We start from the raw sequence: 22470 nt of genomic DNA, 5'->3' as shown, positions 1-22470 counted from the left end.
ACACTATAAAAATGGCACATGTCAATAGTCTTGTGACAAATTAATTGCAGTTATCTGTTGCAAAATGACAGATAAATTCACTTTTTTTTTCTTTTTTATTCTTTGTATGCCTGCAGAAGCCCAAAGCTAATGGGAGGAAAGGATGTTTATTTCCTGGCTTGCACACAAAAATGGGATTGTCAGTGAATTAGTTCGGTGTCTGAGATGTTTGCATTAACACTGACAGATAGTCAAATGTTTCCCTGTGTGTGTCCTCAATATGAAAACTTTTATCTGGAATCTTTGGGAGATTTGTCTTGCCTTTTGACTTGTTTTTCTTTTTGTCAGTCAGAAGATATCTCAATATATTTAATAAGTTTCTGTGTTTGAGATCAGTTTCTGTGTCATATAAACTGTTGAGTGCCTTATGTGTGCTACTGCTATTTTTTCCCTGAGATTTTTATTGCACCATACATCCACCAGTTGTCCAGCACATCGCTGGACTTTGTCTTATCGCTTGTGTAAACCTTTATATTAATTTTCATGTTAGCAGCTTTATAGTTCCGATGCAAGTATAATTGATGGCCAGCTATCCTTCTGTTCATGTACTTTGGATCTGCTGTTTTGGTCATAAGTAGAATAGTTGAAAAGTTAAATATACTGTGTAACTTACGCATACTTATTAAAAACGGAATGCATCACATTGTCAAGTATGAAAGAAAATGAAGTTCCACAATATTAGCTTTAATATACATAAATATACATAGGACAAATAAGGTATTTTTAAAGTTATGCTGGAACTGATCGAAATAGAATAAGAGTCTCTACAGTTGTCAACTGACTATTGGTCCAGATCGAGTCTTAAGACCATATTCTGATATCATTTATTCTATAAACCTTCCATATCTAGCATGGACACAAATGATCATCAGGGGAAGTGCTTCAAACACTGCAGTCATGTACAATGTTGCTCACATCTGTTTGTGAGCAGATGGCAAGACTTCAAGCCTGAGCTACAGCAGACGATGAGAATGAAAGATTCTTAAAGATCAGAGCTGAGCAGAAGATTGATCCTGGTTCTGTTTTTCATCTGCCACTGAAAATCTAGGCAGAGGAGTATAGTCATGATAATCTTATTGAACAAACTTGCCTGGAATGGCTTAGCCATTTCAGAGCATGAATGCAACATCCTGTTGAGAATTGCATGGAAGAACAAGAAAGATAGCTCATTGCCTCATGTTCTGCTATTCAACAAATTGAGAGATCATTAGTAAGTTAATGATGCTTGCAGTAGTGATTCTGTGATCTAGACTTCCCCTACAGGTATTGTCAGAGATTATCTGTGATCATATATATTTTTGTAGGTGATATAGTTATATATACTAGTACGGAGACTGATTTGTTAGAAAGAGCAATTTAAATTGTACTCTCTGCAGAAAAACCTGAATTTATTAGGACTTGTATGTTTGACATCCCAGTTCCCATTTTAGTCTGTTGATTCTGTTGCTTATTCTTAAATGAAATGTAACTGTTGCCTAGTACATCTGTCCTGAGCAAGTACCTAGAAAGTTGGTATGAAAAAGATCCAGTCAATGCTGATGCTGTCCTTTCCATAGTCTGAAGAACTACTGTCATCAACATAATCGTGTAAGCTGCAACTCCTTCTTTCTTTCTGAGCTGACAGTATACACAGACCGTAGCAATAGCAGCTGCATATCTTCCCTGGCACAGAATGACTTAGGGTGGAGAACAGATTCTTTCCCCTTCAAATCACTTCATAAAATTCTTGGCAGAAAGCCAGATGATTTGTTCTGTTCAAGTAAGGAGGTTTGAATTATCAGCACAGGAAAAGTATTCTTACAACTGTTCTGAAGTGCATGAATTTGGTTTCTGAATCCTGGATCTGTTGATTGTTATGTTCTGCTCATAACCATTTTTAAATGCAATTAGAAAGCCATATGGAAAAATGAACATTTTAGACAGTGTAGCTCCCTTGCTGTCTTTATTGTAGTAGTTTGCATTGTAGATGGGGACTGGAAAGTGTTGGTCAGAAATTGGAGTGGGAAATAACATATTAAGAAATGCAAGGTAGTAGAAGCAGTGCAAGAGAATCACACAAATCAGCTTTTTTTTTTACTTTTTTTTTCCTTCTGTATTACTATGTTTACTAAATAAAGAAGCCTACATACAGAAATAAGATTTGTATTATTTCTTTTTAGTCAATTCTTCCAAATTCTTGATGAACTAAAGGAAATTTTCTCTGAAAATAGTTTTTAAAGTAGTAGTGTAAGATTCTCTGTGCTTTGTGATAGAGCAATAAAAACTTTCCTAGTTCTCCATTAAATCAGTATGGGATGTCCTGGGCTGTAACCTATGGTTACAATTACAGTTTAAGAAGTGTAGCTTCAACTATTAAAAAGGTGATCTTTTTCTATTTTTTAAATGTGTGTGCATGTGTATGTTTATAAGAGGGAGAGATACTTCCCTGTTCTCAAATCCCAGTGCCTGAATGCCATAATTCTGAGGCGTTGACATCATATATATTTATATTTCTGTTTACTCAGCAAGAAATGGACTTCATTTCTGCATCATATTACATTCTCAGTTGAAGACTGAGATGTGCTGTTGTGTAGCCTGAAGCTAAAGAGTCATGCAGATAATCGAGGTGAGGGCTGTTTCAAAGACAAGAGGGTGAACTTCTTGAATGAGTGTGAAGTATGAATATGGAGGCAGAATGTTGATGTGGCTTTCAAATTCCTTAATTTTTCTTCTGCAGAATTAATCTTGTCCTTCAACAATCAGGCTTCAACTGTTCTCTCTATTTTTAGATACTGATCTTAGCCAGTTCCTCAAATAGCTCAGAGCTGATGTTGTTTGTGCCTGATGTAAAACCGATACAGACTTGGCTGATATTTTCATTCATGTTTCATAATCTGCCCTGGTGCTCACACGAAGACGGTGTCTTAGGTGTGGTGGGAGGAGGTAACTGAGCTGTTATGAAGTAGATCAGACACCCAATGCTTGACACAGTGCACCTCATGTGATCCATAAAGGAGAAAATGAAGATATGCTTGTGGCATCCCAATTGTTTATTTAGATTTAACTTCAGCAACAGGTCACAGTTACAGAGGTTCAGGAAGTTTGCTCTTGAGATTCCTTGAGGGGAATCTCAGAGTAGCCCTAAAGTTTATCCCGTTGGTGTAGTACATTCTTCATGGAATCTTGTCTGCCATGAAGAAGACCATATGTGTGAGGTAGAAATAGTGTTCTGTCTTTTGAATACTTTGTTTAAAGTTAAGCCAAAGTTAAGCTTTACAAACTTCTTTGGCATAAGAATTACTTCCACGGCAGAGAAAGAATATGCATACAAGACCTTGCAGAGAGTTTTTATTGATTTGTTAAATTAAAATGGTCGCAGTGGGGAACAAACCTATCAACAAAAACTATGAAAGAGCTCATTAACACTTCCTCACACTTACACCTCTAATTATATTGCTGTTTTGTCATGCTGTTATGTAGAAGGAAGATTAGCATTACAGTTAAAATCATAATAGTTAAATTTTAAAATATGATTTTTCTTCTTTTATTTGAACAAGTACTTCTTTTCAGGCACTGCAGCATTATAAATTCTCAGATTTAGAAAATTGGAATGTAGTTATTAATTTTGGTTCTGTGTCTTTGAGAAATGCATTCGGCAATCCATACAATATTTCTGCATTCTTGCTCCTTTAACTTTATATAGGCGTAAAATACTCCAAAGTGAAACTGATTGTTGAATGCAAGCACATTCAGCTTTGTCTGTGGAAAAGATTAAATAAGCATTACGATAAAATATTAAAGAAGGCAAGTGTGATTTTTAGATGGCAGTTTTCATCATCAAAATTTCTGTGCAACTTTGCAATCACAATTGTACATAGGAAACTCCTAAGTAGAAAAATAATTGACACATCATCTCTGGATTAGTTTTGGTAACAGACTACAGCAGCATTGCAGGTAAATAAAAGGCTATGATGAAATAACTTATTCAATAGACTATTTAAAGGATGTTTCATTAAGCAGTTTATATGAGATGGGCTTTGGATAGGCTATCAGAACTGACAGTTCTATAACTATTCTTCAAAAGAATGTCCTGGGATTTATTATATTTGAAAAGTTAAATTCTTCTATTTTATTTCATTGGAAAGTTGACAGCCATAGCAATTTTGTGTTTTTGATTACAAAGCAGAATGATGCAGTAAGGTAGAATCAAAAGCACAGTACATCATTATTGCTTTAAATGTTATTCCACGGGGGTAACTTACACTTTAATACAATATGATTAGAACCTCTTACCTCATGTTCAAAAAATGCATCTTCAAGTGTCTTTTCTCCACTGTCATTCCCTACACCTTCAAACACAGCCTTGTATTCCTAGAAACATAAACATACACCCAATGGAAACAAGATACTTTTGTATTCTGTGCAATTCATTGATTTATTAATTAAACTCCATTAAGTTATCTTTCTTTATAGAACTTGGGTATAGATTGAAATTTTCTATAAATCAAAACTTAAAATTATATAGTCACCAAAATCAAAACAGGGTGTCTTGCTTTTCTTGCTGTCATTTACTATTACTTAAGGTAATTTCTTCAAGGTACTAAAAGAGACTATTTGCAGAATGACACATGACCTTTCAGTCCTTTGGATAGAGAGCACTAAACTTCTTGTACAAATAGTAACCATCCAAGCCAGATTTGTAAATGGAGCCATACCCTGAACTCTGATCCTCCCACAGCTGATCATTTTATTTCCAGTAGTCAGATGGATTTAACTCATCTTCATTAATGTTGTACCAAAATCCACCAATTTGACATGTAATGCTGTAATATTCTGCACAGACATGTTTGACTTTGCTTCAGATGTGTTACCATTCTGTGTGATTTTCTTCTCCCCTTGTTTGTTTTGTTTTTCCAATAAAGTAACAGTGCAACATAGATCTATGTCAAGGTTTCCCAAATTCAGCTAAATATCTCACCATCACATGAATAGATGCTTTTTATCACAGAGACATGGTGACACATTTCTAACACACACTATGATCATGCCCAGGAACAGATATAGAAAAAGCTGTAGATTGAACATGATTTTGTTTTGTGTGCCTACCTTGAGGTAACTTAATCAGAGCACCACACTTAATTCATAAAGCGCTTCATATTGGGTCATCTTTAATAACAGCCCTAGCTTAATCACTATTAACTAACTCCATCTAATTTGATTCAATCAGCGATTTAGAGATTTTAGAAACACATTTTATTTTTACAGTACCCTAGCAATAAATCAGGTTGCAGTCACTACTGACAAGAATTGTTTGATCTACTTATTTTAAAACGACTTAAGCTTTTGCTCCATTATCTTGGGGGCAGCAACTCTGAAGTGAACCTCTGTTTGAGGAGAGTTAAGAATCAAGAACAGCTTTGTTTATTAGGATATGATATGATAGCATTTAACGCGGTAAGAAGAACTTTGTATTGCACTAGGATAGCAAGTTACCCTGTGTAATCATATCAAATGCCTATGTGAACTTTCATTACAATTTTGTTGATGTGAAAAGATGTTAAGTTTTTGTATATTCATTCTTTGTTTCAGAAAATTAGATTACTTACTGCATAGTAATCTGCAACACACTTCACTTGCTCGTAGTCATCTGCATTGGCCAACAGATGTAAGCCTTCTGGATAGAGTTTTCCACAGGTTGGATATAGCTTCTCTCTGTCTTCTTTACTCAGCTCAGTGCCAAATGAATTAATAGTGATGATAAAGGCACGTCTATCTGCTTCAAACTTAATGTGTAAAACAAAGAATAATGTGTTGCTAGAGATGCCATTGCAAAATAAAGGAGGATATTTTTTTAGTGAGTAAAACTATGGAAACTTAAGAAAGAAAATTGTTTATTAGAAACATCTTATTTTACAAATTGGAAATTCTAGCTTGCAAATAGTTGTTAAATTTTAACTAGAAAATCAAACAGTGTTTTGCAAACACAGCTTTTATTCTGTGAATTTTGTTCTGAAAATATCAACACTGCTATTTCCTCCTTCCCCTACTTACATGACAAGATGCTGGCAATGAAAAATCTCCCTACAGATCCTTTGGAATTTTGAAATAATGTTCTCAGAAATAATATTATTGCACATAAGGATCAATAATCAACTGTACTGTTCTGGAATAACTCTGAGTGCTGTTGAGAGTAAAAGTTGAATGGAAATTTTGGGAATTTCTGGAATTTCTGGATGCACATATTTAAAACAATAATTTAATTCAGTGAAGGGGACTGTTTACTTGGTAAGTTAAAGTTTTCAAGTGTTTCAAGTAACAGTTAATCTTTAATGCAGAGAAACAAGAGCTATATTCCTTCTATCAGGGTTAGAAGTATCTAATCTATAGTTCTCTAGTATCTGTATTTTCCCTGCAGCAGACTGAAAGTCATTCTAATGCTTAGGTCTTGGGTTCTTCTTTTGTATAACCAAACTGTGACCTGCCATAACTTTAATTCATACAATATGAATTAAAAATATGGGAAATTAAATTTATCTTTCTCAATTCTGTCTGATTAAAATCTGTTCTTCTGTCGAGATCTAAACAGGCTATGATTTTCTTTTTTTTTTTCTTTATCTTCTAAGAACATTGATTACACATGATACACTTCTGAGGGAAAATAAGCATTCAGAGATTTTAGGCAGCTTGCAACATTTCTTAAGCTGTGAACTTTTGAACTCTTTTGAGCAGAAAAGTACACTTTTCTGTTGAATACAACTGACACATGCCATTGCAACACTGTTCTAAAAATTTAGCAGTTAAGCACATATTCCTAGTTCCTACTCCTGTGTACTGGAACATATTGTAACAGGGACCCAACTGCCCTCTGGCACTGACTTCAGAATAAGGAAAATGAATAAACAATACAGAAATAACGAGAAGAAAAGAAGTGTGCTTGAAAAGTTTTCTAGCTAATGAATAACTGGGCCAAATTTGACTTTCCTTATTAATATGAACAGGAATATCAGCCCTACTCAAGCTGTTTTGTGGAAGGATGAATGCTTTTCTTTTTTAACCTATCAAAGCCACATAGAATTTAGCTGTTAGATTTGTAATGTTTTGTTGGAAAACATTCTCCTGTGCAACTACAAATAATGCTACTGGGCTTGGGTCATAGTCCTGGTGGTTTCCAACTTGAGGAAATTTGCAGGATCAATCTAGACCTTTCAATTTAGCTAATTATTGGCACATGAAATTCTTCATAGTGAATAATGCCATGAGGCAGTTATTCAGTGACTTTAGTGACTTTAGACTTTAGTTTCATTGCTGCAAGTAAAGATAGGGTTACAGGATGACCATTTGCAAATTGCTTCATTTCCCTATGGAGAACTGAAAGTGTATGTCTGCTATCCGAGAATGTGTGGTGTCTTTCCAACATGCCTAACACTAGCTACAGTGCAGTCCCACAGTTTATTGTGAGATGCAGGGCTAAACAAGCAGCGCGTGTTGCCCAAAGAAAAGAGATCACCAGTGTTTTAGTGTGAATGGTTAGTCCCATGACTGATGGTCAAGAAGCTGAGGAATTAAATACAGCTACCTCATTTTCACAGGGTCAGAATAGATAACATGTATTATCTTGAGTAATTAAACTTTGACTTTTTTCTAAACTGAACAGCTTGCCTTCAGATTACTAAAATGTGATAAAAAGGAAATCTAGAGAAATTTTATCCTGCTGGCTGATTGATATTACATAGGAATTTGAGAAGCTTATCACAGACCAAACTGTTACCACTGGTATATGGAGAGTTTAACAATATGCTTAACCTGTTTTCCATCAATAATCTTACCTCAGCATGAGTGTCTAGCTAAAAATTTGATACAAAATGTGAATACACTGGGACCTGTCTTTAACTCTGCAACAACTCTCTTAATTTTTATTTCTCAGAAAAGGAATAGTTGCAACATTTAATTTCTGATCAGTTTAACTTAATTAAGGATATTTTCTTTAGAACATAACCAAAAACATTATGAAATGGTTAAATAAAATATGAGATTGCATTCTCACATCAGCACATTATTTCTTAAGACATAATTTAGACTCATTTTTCCATCAGAAATGAGCTCCCAGGTTATCTTTTTCCCATCATGCAAACTTTTTGTGTGAAATTGTAAGATCTCAATGAATTTTGTTCGGTCACTTTCCAGGGTATAAGTTTTGCTGATCCGGAAATAAAACTCCTGTACAGGAATCACAGAATCACAGAATTTTAGGGATTAGAAGGGACCTCTGGAGGTCATCTAGTGCAACCTCCCTGCTAAAGCAGGTTCCCTACAGTAGGTCAGCCAGGAAAGTGTCTAGGCAGGTTCTGAATGTCTCCAGTGGACACTTCACAAACTCTCTGGGCTGCCTGTGGTAGTGTTCTGCCAGTCTGAAACATTGCAAACAGTTATGATAAACCATGGGGGAAAAATTAAGCTGAATGCTGAGAACTTCATTTTAGAAATTTATTCATCTTTTTTTTCTACAATAACAAGATAAGACAATAGCATTTCCTATGCTGCAGGTATGCTTTGGGGAATAGGAGGTTGGGAATGCTGTATGTCAAGGAAAAAATTAAATATTAAACTTTTCTGAATTGAGTTAAAAATAAATCCTGGAATTTTCTGCATGACAGTAGATCCAAAGGTCACTCAACTCTAACTTCAACCATTAATTTTCATGAAAGAGTAAACAAAAATGATGGCACAATTAAATGTAAAGATAATTAATTAATAAATATACATTAATGCTGGAATGTAGGTACACCGTGTTCAGTTTTGAGCTAGGAAATGTAAGTGCTCCTTTAGTTTTAGTATTTCTACATTATACAGAAAAATGGTAAGGGGCAATACTCGGGGCTGGTGAAATGAATTTGTTCTGCTCTCTGTTGTAGAAGAATAACAACTGAGGCTCCCTCCTCCCTGGACTAGTTTCTCTAGTCAAGATGTGAAAGTCATTTTAGAATAAAGAGTACATCTAGGATATATCATAGCAAAACAGTTATTATTCAAACATTTGACAAAGCTTTGCAGATGGAGAGAAAAGGAGCAAGAAAAGCAAAGTGAATTAATTATGAAAGCACTGTGGAGTACTTCAATGCACATAGAGTTAATTTTATTCTTACCTCAAGAATAGGTTTCATTATTTCTGCTGTAGTACCTCCTTGTTTTTCGCAAAACTTGTAGAATGCCTCAAGATAAGACTAAATAACAGGAGCAGAGAAATATTTTAAATGCAACTTAAGACCTAGACCACGTAGTCACAAATCTCATTTTTAAATTCTTCTGTTAACTTTCGTAATTCTTCCTGTTAATTTAAATTTGAGTATGTGCTTGATTTGCTGGATTTAATATTTAAATTAAATTATTTTATTCTTACTACATGTTTAAATGTTTTTAAAAGATGTTTTCAGACAAACATTATGCTTTCTTTGCTCTCTAAATAATGTTCTTTAGCTCCATTGAATTTCCACTGCATAATAAGCAGATGGCTGAATGAAACTGCATTTATACTGTGGAGGAAGGGATTTGGGTATATGCCATGGCTGTTGGGCCAGCACTATGAGAATACACAAATTAATCCCTACCGCTCTACGCTTCAAAACCCTGGATTAGAACAGAACAGTGTATAAAGCTTATGTAATACCCATCTGTATAGCCCTCAGGTCTACTGAGGATTCAGTCCTTTGCTCCCACTTCAGTATACCTGAGCAGGAAGGACCTGAAGTATCTCATAGAGTTGTTCCTTCTGTCTCCCTTTCCTCCAAAATACCGTCTTAGGAAACAGTTTGTCATCCAAGTATGTTTGTCACACAATCTCATGCAGAGAAACTGTCAGTATCGATGCAATTAAGTGATTTTTAAGTAGAAACGTCTCAGGGGGATCTGCTGCTTGGAATTTTGTGTTAGGTTGTGTATAGTGCTCCCTGACAATATAGCTGAAATATAATTGATTGCACTGATAGCTGAAGCAGAGGAGAAAGGATATATTAATAATTTAAAAGTGTTTGCATAGTGATCCCCTGATACTTCGAAAAGGAAAAAAAAAAAAAGTTAGATTTAGTAAGTGTGAATGTATGGTCATCCACACAGTAAATGTGAATCAAATCTGTACATAAACAAACAGAGGAAGTGCCTAATTTATTAGTAACTGATCTTGTCATGAATTAAAGGAGCAGACTATTTGAGAATGAAATATTGTATTGGGAATTCTGAAATATCATTTGTAAGAAAAACAAAAGTATTTTTTCTTTCCCCGTTTAATTTCAATCAGATCACTGTAAGATTATTTCCTGCAGTCTGAGGCATCCACTGTGAAAGACAAAAATGAAATCAGAGAGAATGTGCTGGGTGGAACCACTAACAGAATGAAATATATATAGCCCTTAAAGAGACAAGCATGAGATTATTGACCTGTGTGCTAATATTTGGAAAGTACCTTGAAATCACAAGGCACAAATTAGATGCACATCCTTACAGCAGTATGTTGTAACAAGTCTAAATATAATTTTAAAAATGAATGAAAATTTAAAAAAATGCACTCTAGACTCAAATCAATTACACATTTTCAGATCACATCTACCATTTATAAATAAACATAAATGCTAGCCAAAAGGCTTCATAGGATCAGGTAGGAGATAACAGTTCTGTGGCATTTGGAGGATAAATGCATAAACAAATGCATCCGGATATTCATCTGACATCTAGAGCATTTTCATTAATGAGATATTAAATTAGAATTTTGAAGCAGACCCAACTTTCGAAATCTCTCCAAACACTGGAGTAGAAATCAGAGGAGCTAGAATCGATTCCCAGACTTGCCATCAGCCAGGTGACCTTAGGCAGCTTGCTTCATCTCGCCATGCTTCAATTTCCACATCCATAAAACAGGGTTAATGATACTGACCTCCTTTTGTAAGATGCTTTTAAAATGCTGAGTATTACTATTATGTTGCAAGAACTTGCCTTGTACAGTTTGTTGCGCATTATTTCAACGTTCATTTCATCCAGGTCATTTTCAGACAAGCAGTCTTGAAAGAAAGCAGCTAAAAGAAGAGTTTATTACATTGCAGTATAAATGTACGCGCTGATAATATGCAACTCTTGTCCATTACCATTTACCAGTGTGTGAGCAAAAGTATTACATTTCTGTTGTATAAGAAAGAGGAAGAGAAATCCTCTTCATTTTCTCCTTATCCCCTTATTCCCTCCTCTCTAATGACAATCTGTTGCAAAGGGAATCAGTGCAGCAGCCAGAGTCCACATCTCCCAAGATCATCAGATGGGAAATGTTAATGAAAGCCCTAATCTTCTCTGAAGTAGATGGTTTTGTCATTAGGGAGATTTTCTAGTGGGGATGTGAAAGATAACTTTTAACCTAAATCTTGCAGGTATTCTGCATTTGTTAAGGTGAGTCCTCTTTCCTAGTTTACCTCTTCCTTCAGTATGTTTGTCAGAGACACAAGAGCAACAGGATGCAACTAGAAAGGAATGCAGTCTTTGACCTTGACTATGCACAGATTCAAGTCCTCTGCTAGAACTGTGTGAAGAGCTAGCTTTTGAACTGGCAGGCAGGGGATGCAGTTCATTTGTGTGGCTGGGCCTCTTAAAAATAGTATATTCATAACTGGCAAAGGTATGCCAATCTCTCACATCATTGGGGCTAGCCAGTGCTATACTGCCTCAGAGACTGGCAACAAGATTGTGTTCAGGGGGAGCATGTGAGTCTGGCCAAGTTTTGAGGTCTCCCTTTTTCATTGTGAAAACATGCTTAAGAAAGTGGAGAAAAATATTGGACTGAGCGTGGAGAAGGGATCAAAGAGTGAGAAACTGCAGGGGAACACCATGGTTGGAAGAGGAGAAGGACTTGCCCCATGTCATAGAATCATAGAATCTCAGAATGGCTTAGGTTGGAAGGAACCTTAAATATGATCCATCTAGTTCCAATCTCCTGCCACAGCAGAGTTACCATCCAACAGATCAGGCTGCACAGGGCCTCATCAAACCTGTCCTTGAACACCTCCAGGGACAGGGCATCTATAGCTTCTCTGGGCAGCCTGTGCCAGTGCCTCACATCCATATCTCTGAAGCAGATATTCTCTGACCCTTGTGGAAAGTGTACACTGGAGCAGATGCTCCTAACAGCAGCTGTAGCCTGTGGAAAGCCCATCTGGGAGCCAAAGATGTGTGAGAAAGAAGAAGCTACAGAAAAAGCACCATGTATTGACCATCATCCCCTGCCCATGTCTTTCACTGCCTTGTTGGAGGGACTGGACTAATCTGGAGAAAAGGAAAGGTCTGGGGCTAGGGATTGGGAAAGGAGGAAGAAAGGTGATTTTCATAAGTGTTTAAATGTCTGTATATTTTTTGTTTCTTTCTAATGCTCAAATCAGGAGTTAAACCTACATAAATGGCAATATATTAGTTTTCAGAGAGTTGATCTATTTTGTGTACAACAATAATATTTTTCATTTTCTTCCCCCATCCCATTGGAGGTAGTGAGAGAACAAGCAGCTGGGTGGGAGTCTGGCTGTTACCTGAGGCCAATCCAGCATCCCACACCTGGCTGGGCAACAGGACACAAAACCACAAACAGTACTCAAGATGAGGGTACACGGTTCTTTCTTGTATGGTCAAATCCATTCAGATCCATCTTATCTGTATCCTTCCCAACAGCAGTTGCTGCTGCTCTTTGAGTAAAATTTCAGCCCAATTTCTGAATGCAATGTTCCAAACCATTGCTCTGCTCTGCCTTTAGATTTACTCCTTCAGGATGGGATTGTCTCTGTGCTTTAATAATGCCCAAATCCTCAGGAGAGAGATTTTAGATTCTAACACAACATCTAATATTTATTAGTAGCTGTCTGTTCCTTGCTCCTTAGTGAGGGATAGGCAAGATTTCATCTTATATGTTTTAATTATAGATGCAGGTGTTGAAATAAAAATCTAGATGCTGTAAATTAGCAGCTGTACTTGCGTATAAAGGATATCCATTACTCTTCTTGAGTAGCATGTTTTCTTTGTGTCTATTTCCCAAGGTTGATATAGAAGTTGTTAATAAATGTTGCCAGAAAATGTCTTGCACACCCACCCGAAGAACTTGATCCTGTTTATTAGCCAATTATTTATTATACGTTTCTTGTTACCAAAACACAGCTCATCCAATGGAAAACACATTAATTGATCTCAGCTGTTCTTAAGAATACAAAATTAGGAGTTTCAAGAAGCAAATAAGAAATAATTTAGTATTCCTACCTAATGGTGTGTCAACCAAAATTGCATTGAACAGCTCAGTGGGGTTTGAGGCAATGCTGACTGCTTCCATTTGCTCAAAACTTCCCAGTGGATGACACTTGGGAACAAGTTCAGCTATGGGTCGCTGGTGTAATGTGCCAGTTATTAGAAGAATTACATTGTCAATCATGTAGCTGTATCTGTATGTGAAAGAAAAAATAAAATAAATGAACATTAGCTTTATAATGAATTTTGTGTTGAAAAAATATAAAAGCCAAATTTTTCAAAATAAGTGAAGACACTGAAGACAGAAATGACCATAGTATTTGCAGGTCTGTACCTTCACTTGTTATCACCATCTCATTTGTCAAAATCTGAAGTTTTTAAATAGCAAACTGTCTGACCCAGTTTTAATTTTAAACCACGTGATTGATATGCAAAAGATGCTTTAAAAAAAAAAAAAAAAAGGAAACAGAAACATGAATATAATAAGCATAGCAGCTATGAAATGTAGATTTGATACAATAAGTGACAACACATGGTATCAAAACATAAACCACCCGACTAAGCAGCTTCTCTAGTTTGGGATTTTGTTATAGAGAGCATCTGGATAGAGTGCACAAGAATCTAGGCACTAAAACTGCAGAATCCAGGTAGCTGGACCAATCTTTCTTCTCTCTCAGCTTTAAAAAGAGGAAATCGTGTAGAGGTTATTACAATTTTCTTCTTTATTGCTAAAAATTTTCAGTAGAAGTTTTCTATGAATTTCTTACTAGTGTTACTGTCAGAGACTGTTAAGAGCTTTGTCAGCAATTCAGAAATGGAAATTCGAAAGCCATTCCCTTGGGACAATTGTAACAAGGATGCTGCTCTTCAGCTTGCGTTATTAGTTCAGAACACAGCTAGAGACACACACAGAGACTAACATGATGCCACACAAAGTCTGTGGCGGAACTCAAGGATCTGTGATACGTAGTTCACCAGAGTTCAATGGTTTTGCTGCATATCTTGAACTACTGTCTCCATCATCATCACAAAACTGCTGTAGGCAGAGTGTATGTACATGTGTACATATGCATGTTAATCAATATGAGGAAAAAGCTGTTATTTTCACTTTCATTTCTCTGAAGCAAAACCTAAATATTGTATGGGTAGAGGTCGTAGCTGTCCCAGGGCTGTCTTTAGTACCCTGTTGGCATAATAGCTGGAAAAGGATTAGTTACATTTGTACATAAGCAACAAAAAAAGAGTGATGATAGTTTATTTTAGTGTTATGATAAAGTAAGCTGAACATTTTAGTGATCTTGTCAGAAGATCAAGGGGAGTAAACAGTTAAGTAAAATATCCTGGTGACATCTCACTAATCCTTGTTGTTACGCTGTTATAAAGCAGAACCCCATTCTTTCCTTAATGTTAAGTCATTTATTTAAAAGTTTTGTCTGTTTATAACTGCAGGGAGATCAGAACTTTCTCTTCATTTGGCTTCAAACAGCACTTGTGCTTTTAAAATTGGATTTAAGAACCTTGCTGTATGCAGCAAGTTGTTATTTCAGTGTTCAAATGGTATAAGAAGTATGGTAGGTATATGGTGTGCTCTTTCCTCCTTTAAACAAATTCTAGAACTTAGCATATGCCTAGGAATTAAATCACTGTGGTGGAAATTGTTAGTCTCTCATTAATCACCCTCACAAACTTAAATTTTGCAATGTTAATTTCTGAATTAAAAGGCATTTGAAAATAACAATAGTTTTTCTCAATCTCAACCACTACTCCAGACCCCATACACAGTAAAGAATCTGCTGTTTTTGTGTCCTTTAAAATTAGTATACTTATTTTCAGAACATGCATTAGCAAATATAGTATGTAAATATTACTGTATCAAAGTAATTTCACTGTTCTGCAATTTAATGCAAGTTCCAGGAAGATGTGTTTACACTGTTTTAACCTGAAGCTGTGTTTTTGCTTTGGATGTATAATTTAAGCAATGTGGTAACATTACTTACGTGATAAAATTCAGAAAAGTAGTGAGTGGTTCGAAAGCATGGTTTCTGAAGTAATGAAATTCCGTGAGCAGCTTCGTTTTCAGTTTATCATCAATGGTGGAAATAGTGAGAGGACCAGACTCATTAGCCAGGAAGTTGCCATAGTCTGTCGTCTGTAGATGTAACTTCAGATCTGGAATGAGATTCAAGGAAGAATAAACTCTCACTACATTGTTACGAACCAAATAACTTTTAACATGTTTATTTGTAAGATTCTATTTTCATATGAAGGGTCGTTTCAAGTGCTATTGCCTTCTACTTGTAAGACTCATTGCCACAAGAAAGTTGACACCTTTTTGGAAATCTTACTAGTAAATTTAATTAACAGTTACATGAGGCACAGTGTTAATTACTGCTTTCTCTAGCTCCTTCCCAGTTAGCTTTGTTCATTGTTTTGATTTTAAAGATTTTTTCAGGATGCCTCTATTGCATCATTATAATGTGTCTTGGTTTGTCCTCCTATGGACTGTTAAATAACATTGGGAATCATCCTGTGGCTTAAGATCTTCAGTTTTCTTGTGAATCATTGAAATCCTGTTTAAGACTAAAATTTCATGTCATCAAACTGCCTGAAGAAGAGAGAAAACATCTTTCCTGACTTAGGCTCATCTCCGAATGAGTTCTGCTGAAAAGTGCTTGAAAGGGCACAATTGTACTCCCTTAGCTTTTCTGTTCTGGCTTTGTCTGATCTATGGTAGCTGTTAATAGATCCTAAGAAACTGTTCCAAAACTTTGGGTTATCATGACATATTCTGCCAGGGCTCTCAACCCTGGTAACTGGGAAAAAAAAAAAAAAAAAAAAAAAAAAAAAAAAAAAAAAAAAAAGAAAGAAAGAAAGAAAAACTTGATTAGGCAACAAGGTTGAAAGATTTTATTATAGAAAAAAAAAAAAAAAAAGCCATTTGATAAATTTCATGTGGTAGCTATTTTCCACAATGAAAGTTATGAATCAATTCTTAGTGTTCAAAGTGGTTTAGCACTTCCTTTTAGAAAAGGCCCTACTATATTGTGTAATTATGTTCAAGTGTTATATTAAAACTACTATGAATTATAGATTGGGATAATATTATGAAGATTTAGAATTAATGGTTAGATTTCCAGATAAAAACTGTACTGATGTTTAGGGAAATGAACAGCAACACTCACAATGGCCAAATTAAAGGCGTCTATAAATATGAAGTCAGTAAGGTGCTTGTTTATTTGTATAGTAACTACTCTCCCCTAGTTCTCCGTATGTATACTTTGTTAGCATTCAGTGAGGTTGCTTACACTGAGACTTTATGCAAAAATGTTAGTATACTGCAAATTCTGTTTCCTAAGTATAGCACTAAGCCTATGATAGATCACCCTTAGAACTTTGTATGTGGGTTCTGCTGCCACCTCAGCTCATTCCAGTGACTACAACAACACACTGTTTTGATAGGACAGCTGTGCTCTGTTAGTACTCTGGAACTATTAGCATTTCTCTAGATCTTCCTGCAAGAGACAGAGGTCATGTCACCACTGTAAGATAATTTCAGTACAGGCTTCCATCCACAAATAAGCAGAAATTTCAGAGTGTATGTCAAAAGGGAACTGATACTCAGAGAGAGGCTAGTTCAAGTTGAGTGTGGTTAGGATGGAAAAGTCCTGCAAGAAGTTGAACCAAGCATTAGTCTGAGTTCTTGGCATCGAGCACACAGAGTCTTGTGTGACTCCTAACTGTGACAGCCAGCTGCCATCATGTCTCAGTTACGCTGTTATTTCAGCCACTGCATGCTGGTGTTTTAGCGTGGCAACTCATTAGCTTGCTTCATCTGGGTGGGAGCAAAGCTGGACTGCTTATCCTTCTGTGACTTAGTGCACATTCTAGAAAGAAGCATTCATTCTGTCACACGAGAAGTCAAGGAAAGAATAAAGCACTGGATTTAAAACCTCCTGTGTTCTACTTCAAAGAGTGTCAGCAGCATTTCCTTTTGAAACAGATGGTGCCATAGGGCCAAGCTAGCAGTGTGCCATGTTGCAGAGCTTCCAGACAGAGTTGAAACTGAGAAGGCAGCTCCATGGAAACAATACTGATTCAAACAAGCCCAGAAGAATATCTAAGTTAAGTTGAAGGCCTCTTCACTTCTCTGTGTGGCCATGAATTGAGAGGGCACAGTGATATCAAAGCCACTCTACTTTTTCCCTCTCACTGTTGTACTTTCCCCATGATTATCAAGCAGATGTGAAGATCTAACCTCTGTTTTTCTCTTGTGGTTCTCCTGTACTGGCATTACGGTTTCTTCTCTAGAGATATAAAAGCCACTTTGAAATTAAAAGATCTTTTTTATTCTATTTATGGCTTACTTGGGGTGGTTTTGATTCTGTTTCTGCTTGTTGGTTTCAGAATATTTATAATATTTTAATCTTAGGCCAGTTTTTGTGGTCTGGTGCAATGCCACAGAATACAAAGCAGTGTAAGCTTATTACCTCTCAATGTGAATTCATGAATTGAAGGCACTCTAGGTACACTTAAGATACAGTACTACAGAACTAATGCATATGCTGGACCTTTTAATTGGAAAGAAGATCTGATGCGCATACACTCTATGTATTGTATAACAGGGATTGTATAATAGGAGGAGGAATGGCTGTTTATGAGGGTGGATAGCGATAGGAAAGGGGGAATTATTTTTAACTGAGACAGGGGAGATTTAGATTAGATACTAGGAGGAAGTTTTTCACATGTGGGGTGAAACACACTGGAACAGGCTGCCCAAGGAGATTGTGGATGCCCCATCCCAGAGGCATTCAAGGCCAGGCTGGATGTGGTTCTGGGCAGCCTGGTCTGGTGGTTGGTGACCCTGCACATAGCAAGGGTATTAAAACTAGATGATCATTATGGTCCTTTTCAACCCAAGCCATTCTATGATTCTGTGATAACTAATGGGAGCCTGCTGTCTGGCTAACAGAAGTAGAAAATGCTATAATAAAGATAGAGGTGTTCTGTAGCTGAATGGAAAAAAAAAAAAAGTGATAAGCAGTTACAAAAGATGCCCTTCTAGGTAGGTTGATGAAGGCTGCTCTTTCTGTTGCTAAAATACTTTTGCATTCTAAAACTGAATAAATATTAGAAAAAAAGTTAAAAAATAAATAAGTCACTGTTCTTTCTAAGTCTTAATGAGAAAATGATATTACCTCTCTGTTGTGATCAGCCCATAAAGGATTTTGAACACATAATATTGAAGGCTCATATATCGCAGAAATGTTATAAAACTACTTGCTGTTTGTAAACATCTTTCCTGTAAAATGACTTAAAATAGTTTTCCTTGTCTGTTGAACAGGAACAATAATTCTGTGGGAATGGAATAGGAAAATATTATTTTCTAGTATGCTTTTAATAATATTTTAAATTTTCTATTTTTTCGTCTTATTGAAAAAGTCAGGATCTTTTTTTCTTCGTAGAGCCTTTGGTGACATCTTCTCCTGAGCTCCTCCGAAGAGAAAATGAAGCCTGTTCTTTATAGAAGTTTGAAGTTCTATTAGCTTTTCTGTGGAGCATGTGTAAATTCACAGGACATAGCCTCTTGATTTAACTGTTAAATACAGTATCAAGATTATCTGTAGAGTCTTTAATTACCACAGAAATTAAAGAAATAGAAATTGGCTGGTTTTGTCTCCCTTTTGTCTTGAAGGAACCTTTAAAGGCTAAGTAGTCCAACTCCCCTGCAAAGAACAGGAACACCCACAGCTAGTCAAGGTGCTCAGAGCCTGGTCCAGCGCAGCCTTGAGTGTCTCCAGGGACGAGGCATCCTCCACCTCTCTGGGCAACCTGTTCCACTGCTTCACTAGGCTTATCTTTAAAATGCGTGGATGGGAAGGGAAGGGATGGGAAGGGAATGGAAGGGAATACATTTCAATTATCAGAGTAAATGTATTGTGTTTGTCCAAACTGCTGTTCTATGAAATGGAGAGTTAATGCAGCCCTCCAGCTTATCAGCTGAAAAGGGCTCATGCACTTGATCAGCTGACAAGTCTCTGGATCCTACTGACTGCACTGAGAATCTCTTCTTTAACTGTGACTGTGAGGAATTTTATCCAGCTAACAGCTAAATACCCACACGTATCTATTTAAATGTAGTTGTTTTAATCTGGAAGAGTAATGGTTTGCAACCTTCTAGTTTTATATTTTAATAGTTTAAACAGCCTCAAAACTCTGTTGTATGTGTGAGTCAACAGGCTCTGCACTTCTCATTTCCTCAACTATATCACTGCTCAGACAATGCAGCTCTAAACAGAACGAGCTTATTAATTCTTGCTGCCCCTTTTTCAAATGAATCTCGTATCTCTGTATTGTAGATATGATTTCAGTGTACAATTGTAGATATTATTTGAAGTCAAGGAAAGAAACTTCATGTTCCTTTAGAAAATTGATTTTTTTGTTGTTGCATTTTTCCCTGCTAAGTGTCTAGGGGTATGTCATTTGATTCTTGCACAAGTCTGTCTTCATCAGGCTGAGACCAGTCTTGGCCATAGAAAGCTGTTTTGGAAACTACTGCGTGTTCTTTTTATTACTGTGACAAAGTCACCTTGGGAAAAAAAAAAAAAAAAAGCTTTTTCTTTTCTTTCTTAAAGCTTGATAATGTTTTCTACCTCTGTGACATCTAGTTTCCTCTTCTGAGTAAGTAGAACATCCCCCACTGTCCTAGAACTCATGAAGTAATAAAGTACTAAAATTATATCTTTCATAGAGAAATTCAGCATGAGCTTTTAATAAAATTTTGCAAACTGTTTATCCATCTGAAATAATACCAAACTTCTATACTTGCACAGTTCTGTACAGTTGTTAAAAGTTGTGAGATAACCAATGCCCGTAGGAAATCTATGGATGAGATTTCCAAGCTTATCAGTAAACTAGAACCCCCCATCATCTGCACTGCTTTGCAAATCACAGTCTATACAAGCCTGTACAATATTTTCAACTGACATCTGTTAGCTTAAACATGACAGCAGTTCTTAAAAGGAAATCAGGGTTATGTCTGCATTTTAAGATTAGGCTCCCGACATTTCCATTCTTCAACGGTCCAAGGAACAGTATTTCTTCCTAAATGAAAGAAGCCAGCAGACTTACCTTCTAATGTCTCACACTGTGCTAAATTGACATAGTCTGCACTAGTCAAGATCCCGGCTTTGAACCCTCGGACCAGCCCTTCCAAGTAACCATGGTCCACATTGAAGTAAAACTCTGAGTATCCAGGCATGGAGAAAAGGAGATTCAATCTCTCTGCTGGGTTCTTAATATTACTGTGTATTTGCCACCAACTGTTTTCCTCCTCTTTGAAAGGAGTGACAAATAGTCATTGCTTTCCTGCCAGCCTATGATTGTGTTTTACCAACTAGTTTCTTCCTGTTTCTCGCTCTTATTTTATATAGTTCCACTGTAGTTGATGCTTACACAACAGCCACCAAGTAAATCCAGCTCCCTCCTACTAGAGCCAGAAAATTAGTCTGTTATTGAAGAAAGAGAAGCCAAAAATGGAATATAAGATTTAAACTCTGATTGCAAAAATGCTGCGTTCTGATTGGAAAATAAAAAGTGTTTTAAAACTTTGACAATATTTTCATGTATTTTTAAATGCATTTCAACAAGGAAATGATCTATGAATATCTGTTGAAACAAAAACAATCCCAAACTTAAGCAGTCGACTGCAGAACATGGAAAAAAAGTATCTCATAACCTGTTCCAGGCTCACATAGTTTTTGAGTGTCTGCGTATGCCTTTAAAAAACAATCTGCCTAAAAAACAGTTTGCCAAACTTTTCTACTGCCCTTTGCTGTCATAAATGTGTATGCAAACTATAAGATTCTTCTAATAATTACAGTGAATGTTACACCATGTCCCCAGTACTATCCAAGGAAAAGAACTTCGAAGGGTTTGACATTCATAAGCCTTTAAAGTAGATGTCCAGAACTTACCTCAAAAGTATCGTTCGTTGAAGATCAAACCAAATACTCTGGTTATTATCCACCCAGATGTGAAAATAACTCATATTTTTTTCCTCTTACTAAATAAATACCATAAAAATAGGAATCTTCATTTCACTAATTCAAATTAATTCCTTATTTTGGTTAAAAATTGAAGTCAAAACTGTGCAAAATCTATCAGTGAATTTTATACATTTTATACTGAACTGTTAAGACTTTCAGATTTATGTGCCCGGGGGCTGACTCTTCAAAGTGCCTATGCTTCTGTAATCAACACAGAAAGTCTTTTGTGTTTGTTTGTTTGTTTTTTTTCCCTAAATTCGTTATCACATGAAACATATGTCTGCAAGCTTTGCTGGAAGGGAAGATGGCACAGCGCACTGGGCGATCCTTTGCTGTGCAGTCAGCTGGGGCTCAGGAACTGCAGTGTGGTTGAAAGGTCAGCACCAGAGCTACAGCAGCAGCCTGCCATCTGCATCTCAACACCGAGGCTCAGCTTTCAGTGCTTTAAAGTGTTTGATGCATGGTGCCGGCTGGAGACACGTGGCTTGGCTTTTCTGTTGATCTCTTGTTCTGAAATGTGGCTGCAGGAAGAGCTGACTGCCTCTAAGACTTCTGCCCCTAACCTGGGAGCTGAGTGATGACAACCTGGTACTCACCAGGCAACTCCTGTCCATACCGCCTTGCTCCTGTCTGTGGCAAGGCTCTGCTTGCCACACAAGGAGACATGAGATGCCTGTGTGTTTGCTATCCAAGCAGCCACTGTAGTAGGAAGGTCACCAGCTATCTGGCTTCTTGGCCAGGAGACCCCAGTGGGCTCCAAGAAGCTCCAAGGCTGGGCTGGCAGAGCTGAGCAGGTTGTGCTTGTAGCTGGTAGTTGGATTAAAATTGACTCCAGATTACAAGATTAATTTCACATCCATAACCAGTTGCAGGAGAAGCAATGACAGTATTTTAGACATTTAAAAACTCACGTGTTTGGATATGCAAGTATAATTATCAGAGAGTTCAAGTGGTATAGAGATTTGCTTCTTGAAAACTGGTAAGTCAGTTTGAAGCACTGTAGAGATAACACAGCAAAAGATGAATAAGGAAGATGGGGTGCCCCATCTCCAAACAAGTAATCTAGACTTGTATACCCCAAGTCTGCACGCTCACCCTGTTCAGATTTCTGATGCACAGGATGCCAGAACCTGACAGAAGTTCGCTAATG

At 36.7% G+C, this 22470-nt stretch overlaps 1 protein-coding gene across 3 annotated transcripts in view; it reads right to left on the bottom strand.

The window, feature by feature from the left end:
- Positions 1–20678, bottom strand: part of ATP6V0D2 (ATPase H+ transporting V0 subunit d2) — a 30349-nt gene extending 9671 nt beyond the window's left edge. The window contains exons 1-8 of one of the 3 annotated variants that reach the window (XM_052704249.1): positions 20404–20676; positions 15273–15444; positions 13291–13469; positions 11002–11081; positions 9162–9239; positions 5625–5801; positions 4312–4389; positions 3352–3777 (exon numbers count right to left, since the gene is read on the bottom strand). In XM_052704249.1, coding sequence (XP_052560209.1) covers positions 3616–3777; positions 4312–4389; positions 5625–5801; positions 9162–9239; positions 11002–11081; positions 13291–13469; positions 15273–15444; positions 20404–20533 — 1056 coding nt within the window. In that variant the 5' untranslated portion in view covers positions 20534–20676 and the 3' untranslated portion in view covers positions 3352–3615. Of the gene's footprint in view, positions 1–3351; positions 3778–4311; positions 4390–5624; positions 5802–9161; positions 9240–11001; positions 11082–13290; positions 13470–15272; positions 15445–20403 lie in introns of those variants that run through there. The other 2 variants (XM_052704250.1, XM_052704251.1) reach the window with 2 other exon arrangements.
- Positions 20679–22470: the final 1792 nt, after the last annotated feature.

The sequence above is a fragment of the Tympanuchus pallidicinctus genome, unplaced genomic scaffold (genome assembly GCF_026119805.1).
Source record: "Tympanuchus pallidicinctus isolate F22 unplaced genomic scaffold, pur_lepc_1.0 scaffold5, whole genome shotgun sequence".
NCBI classification, from domain to species: Eukaryota; Metazoa; Chordata; class Aves; order Galliformes; family Phasianidae; genus Tympanuchus; species Tympanuchus pallidicinctus.
This window is presented reverse-complemented; position numbering and strand designations above follow the sequence as displayed.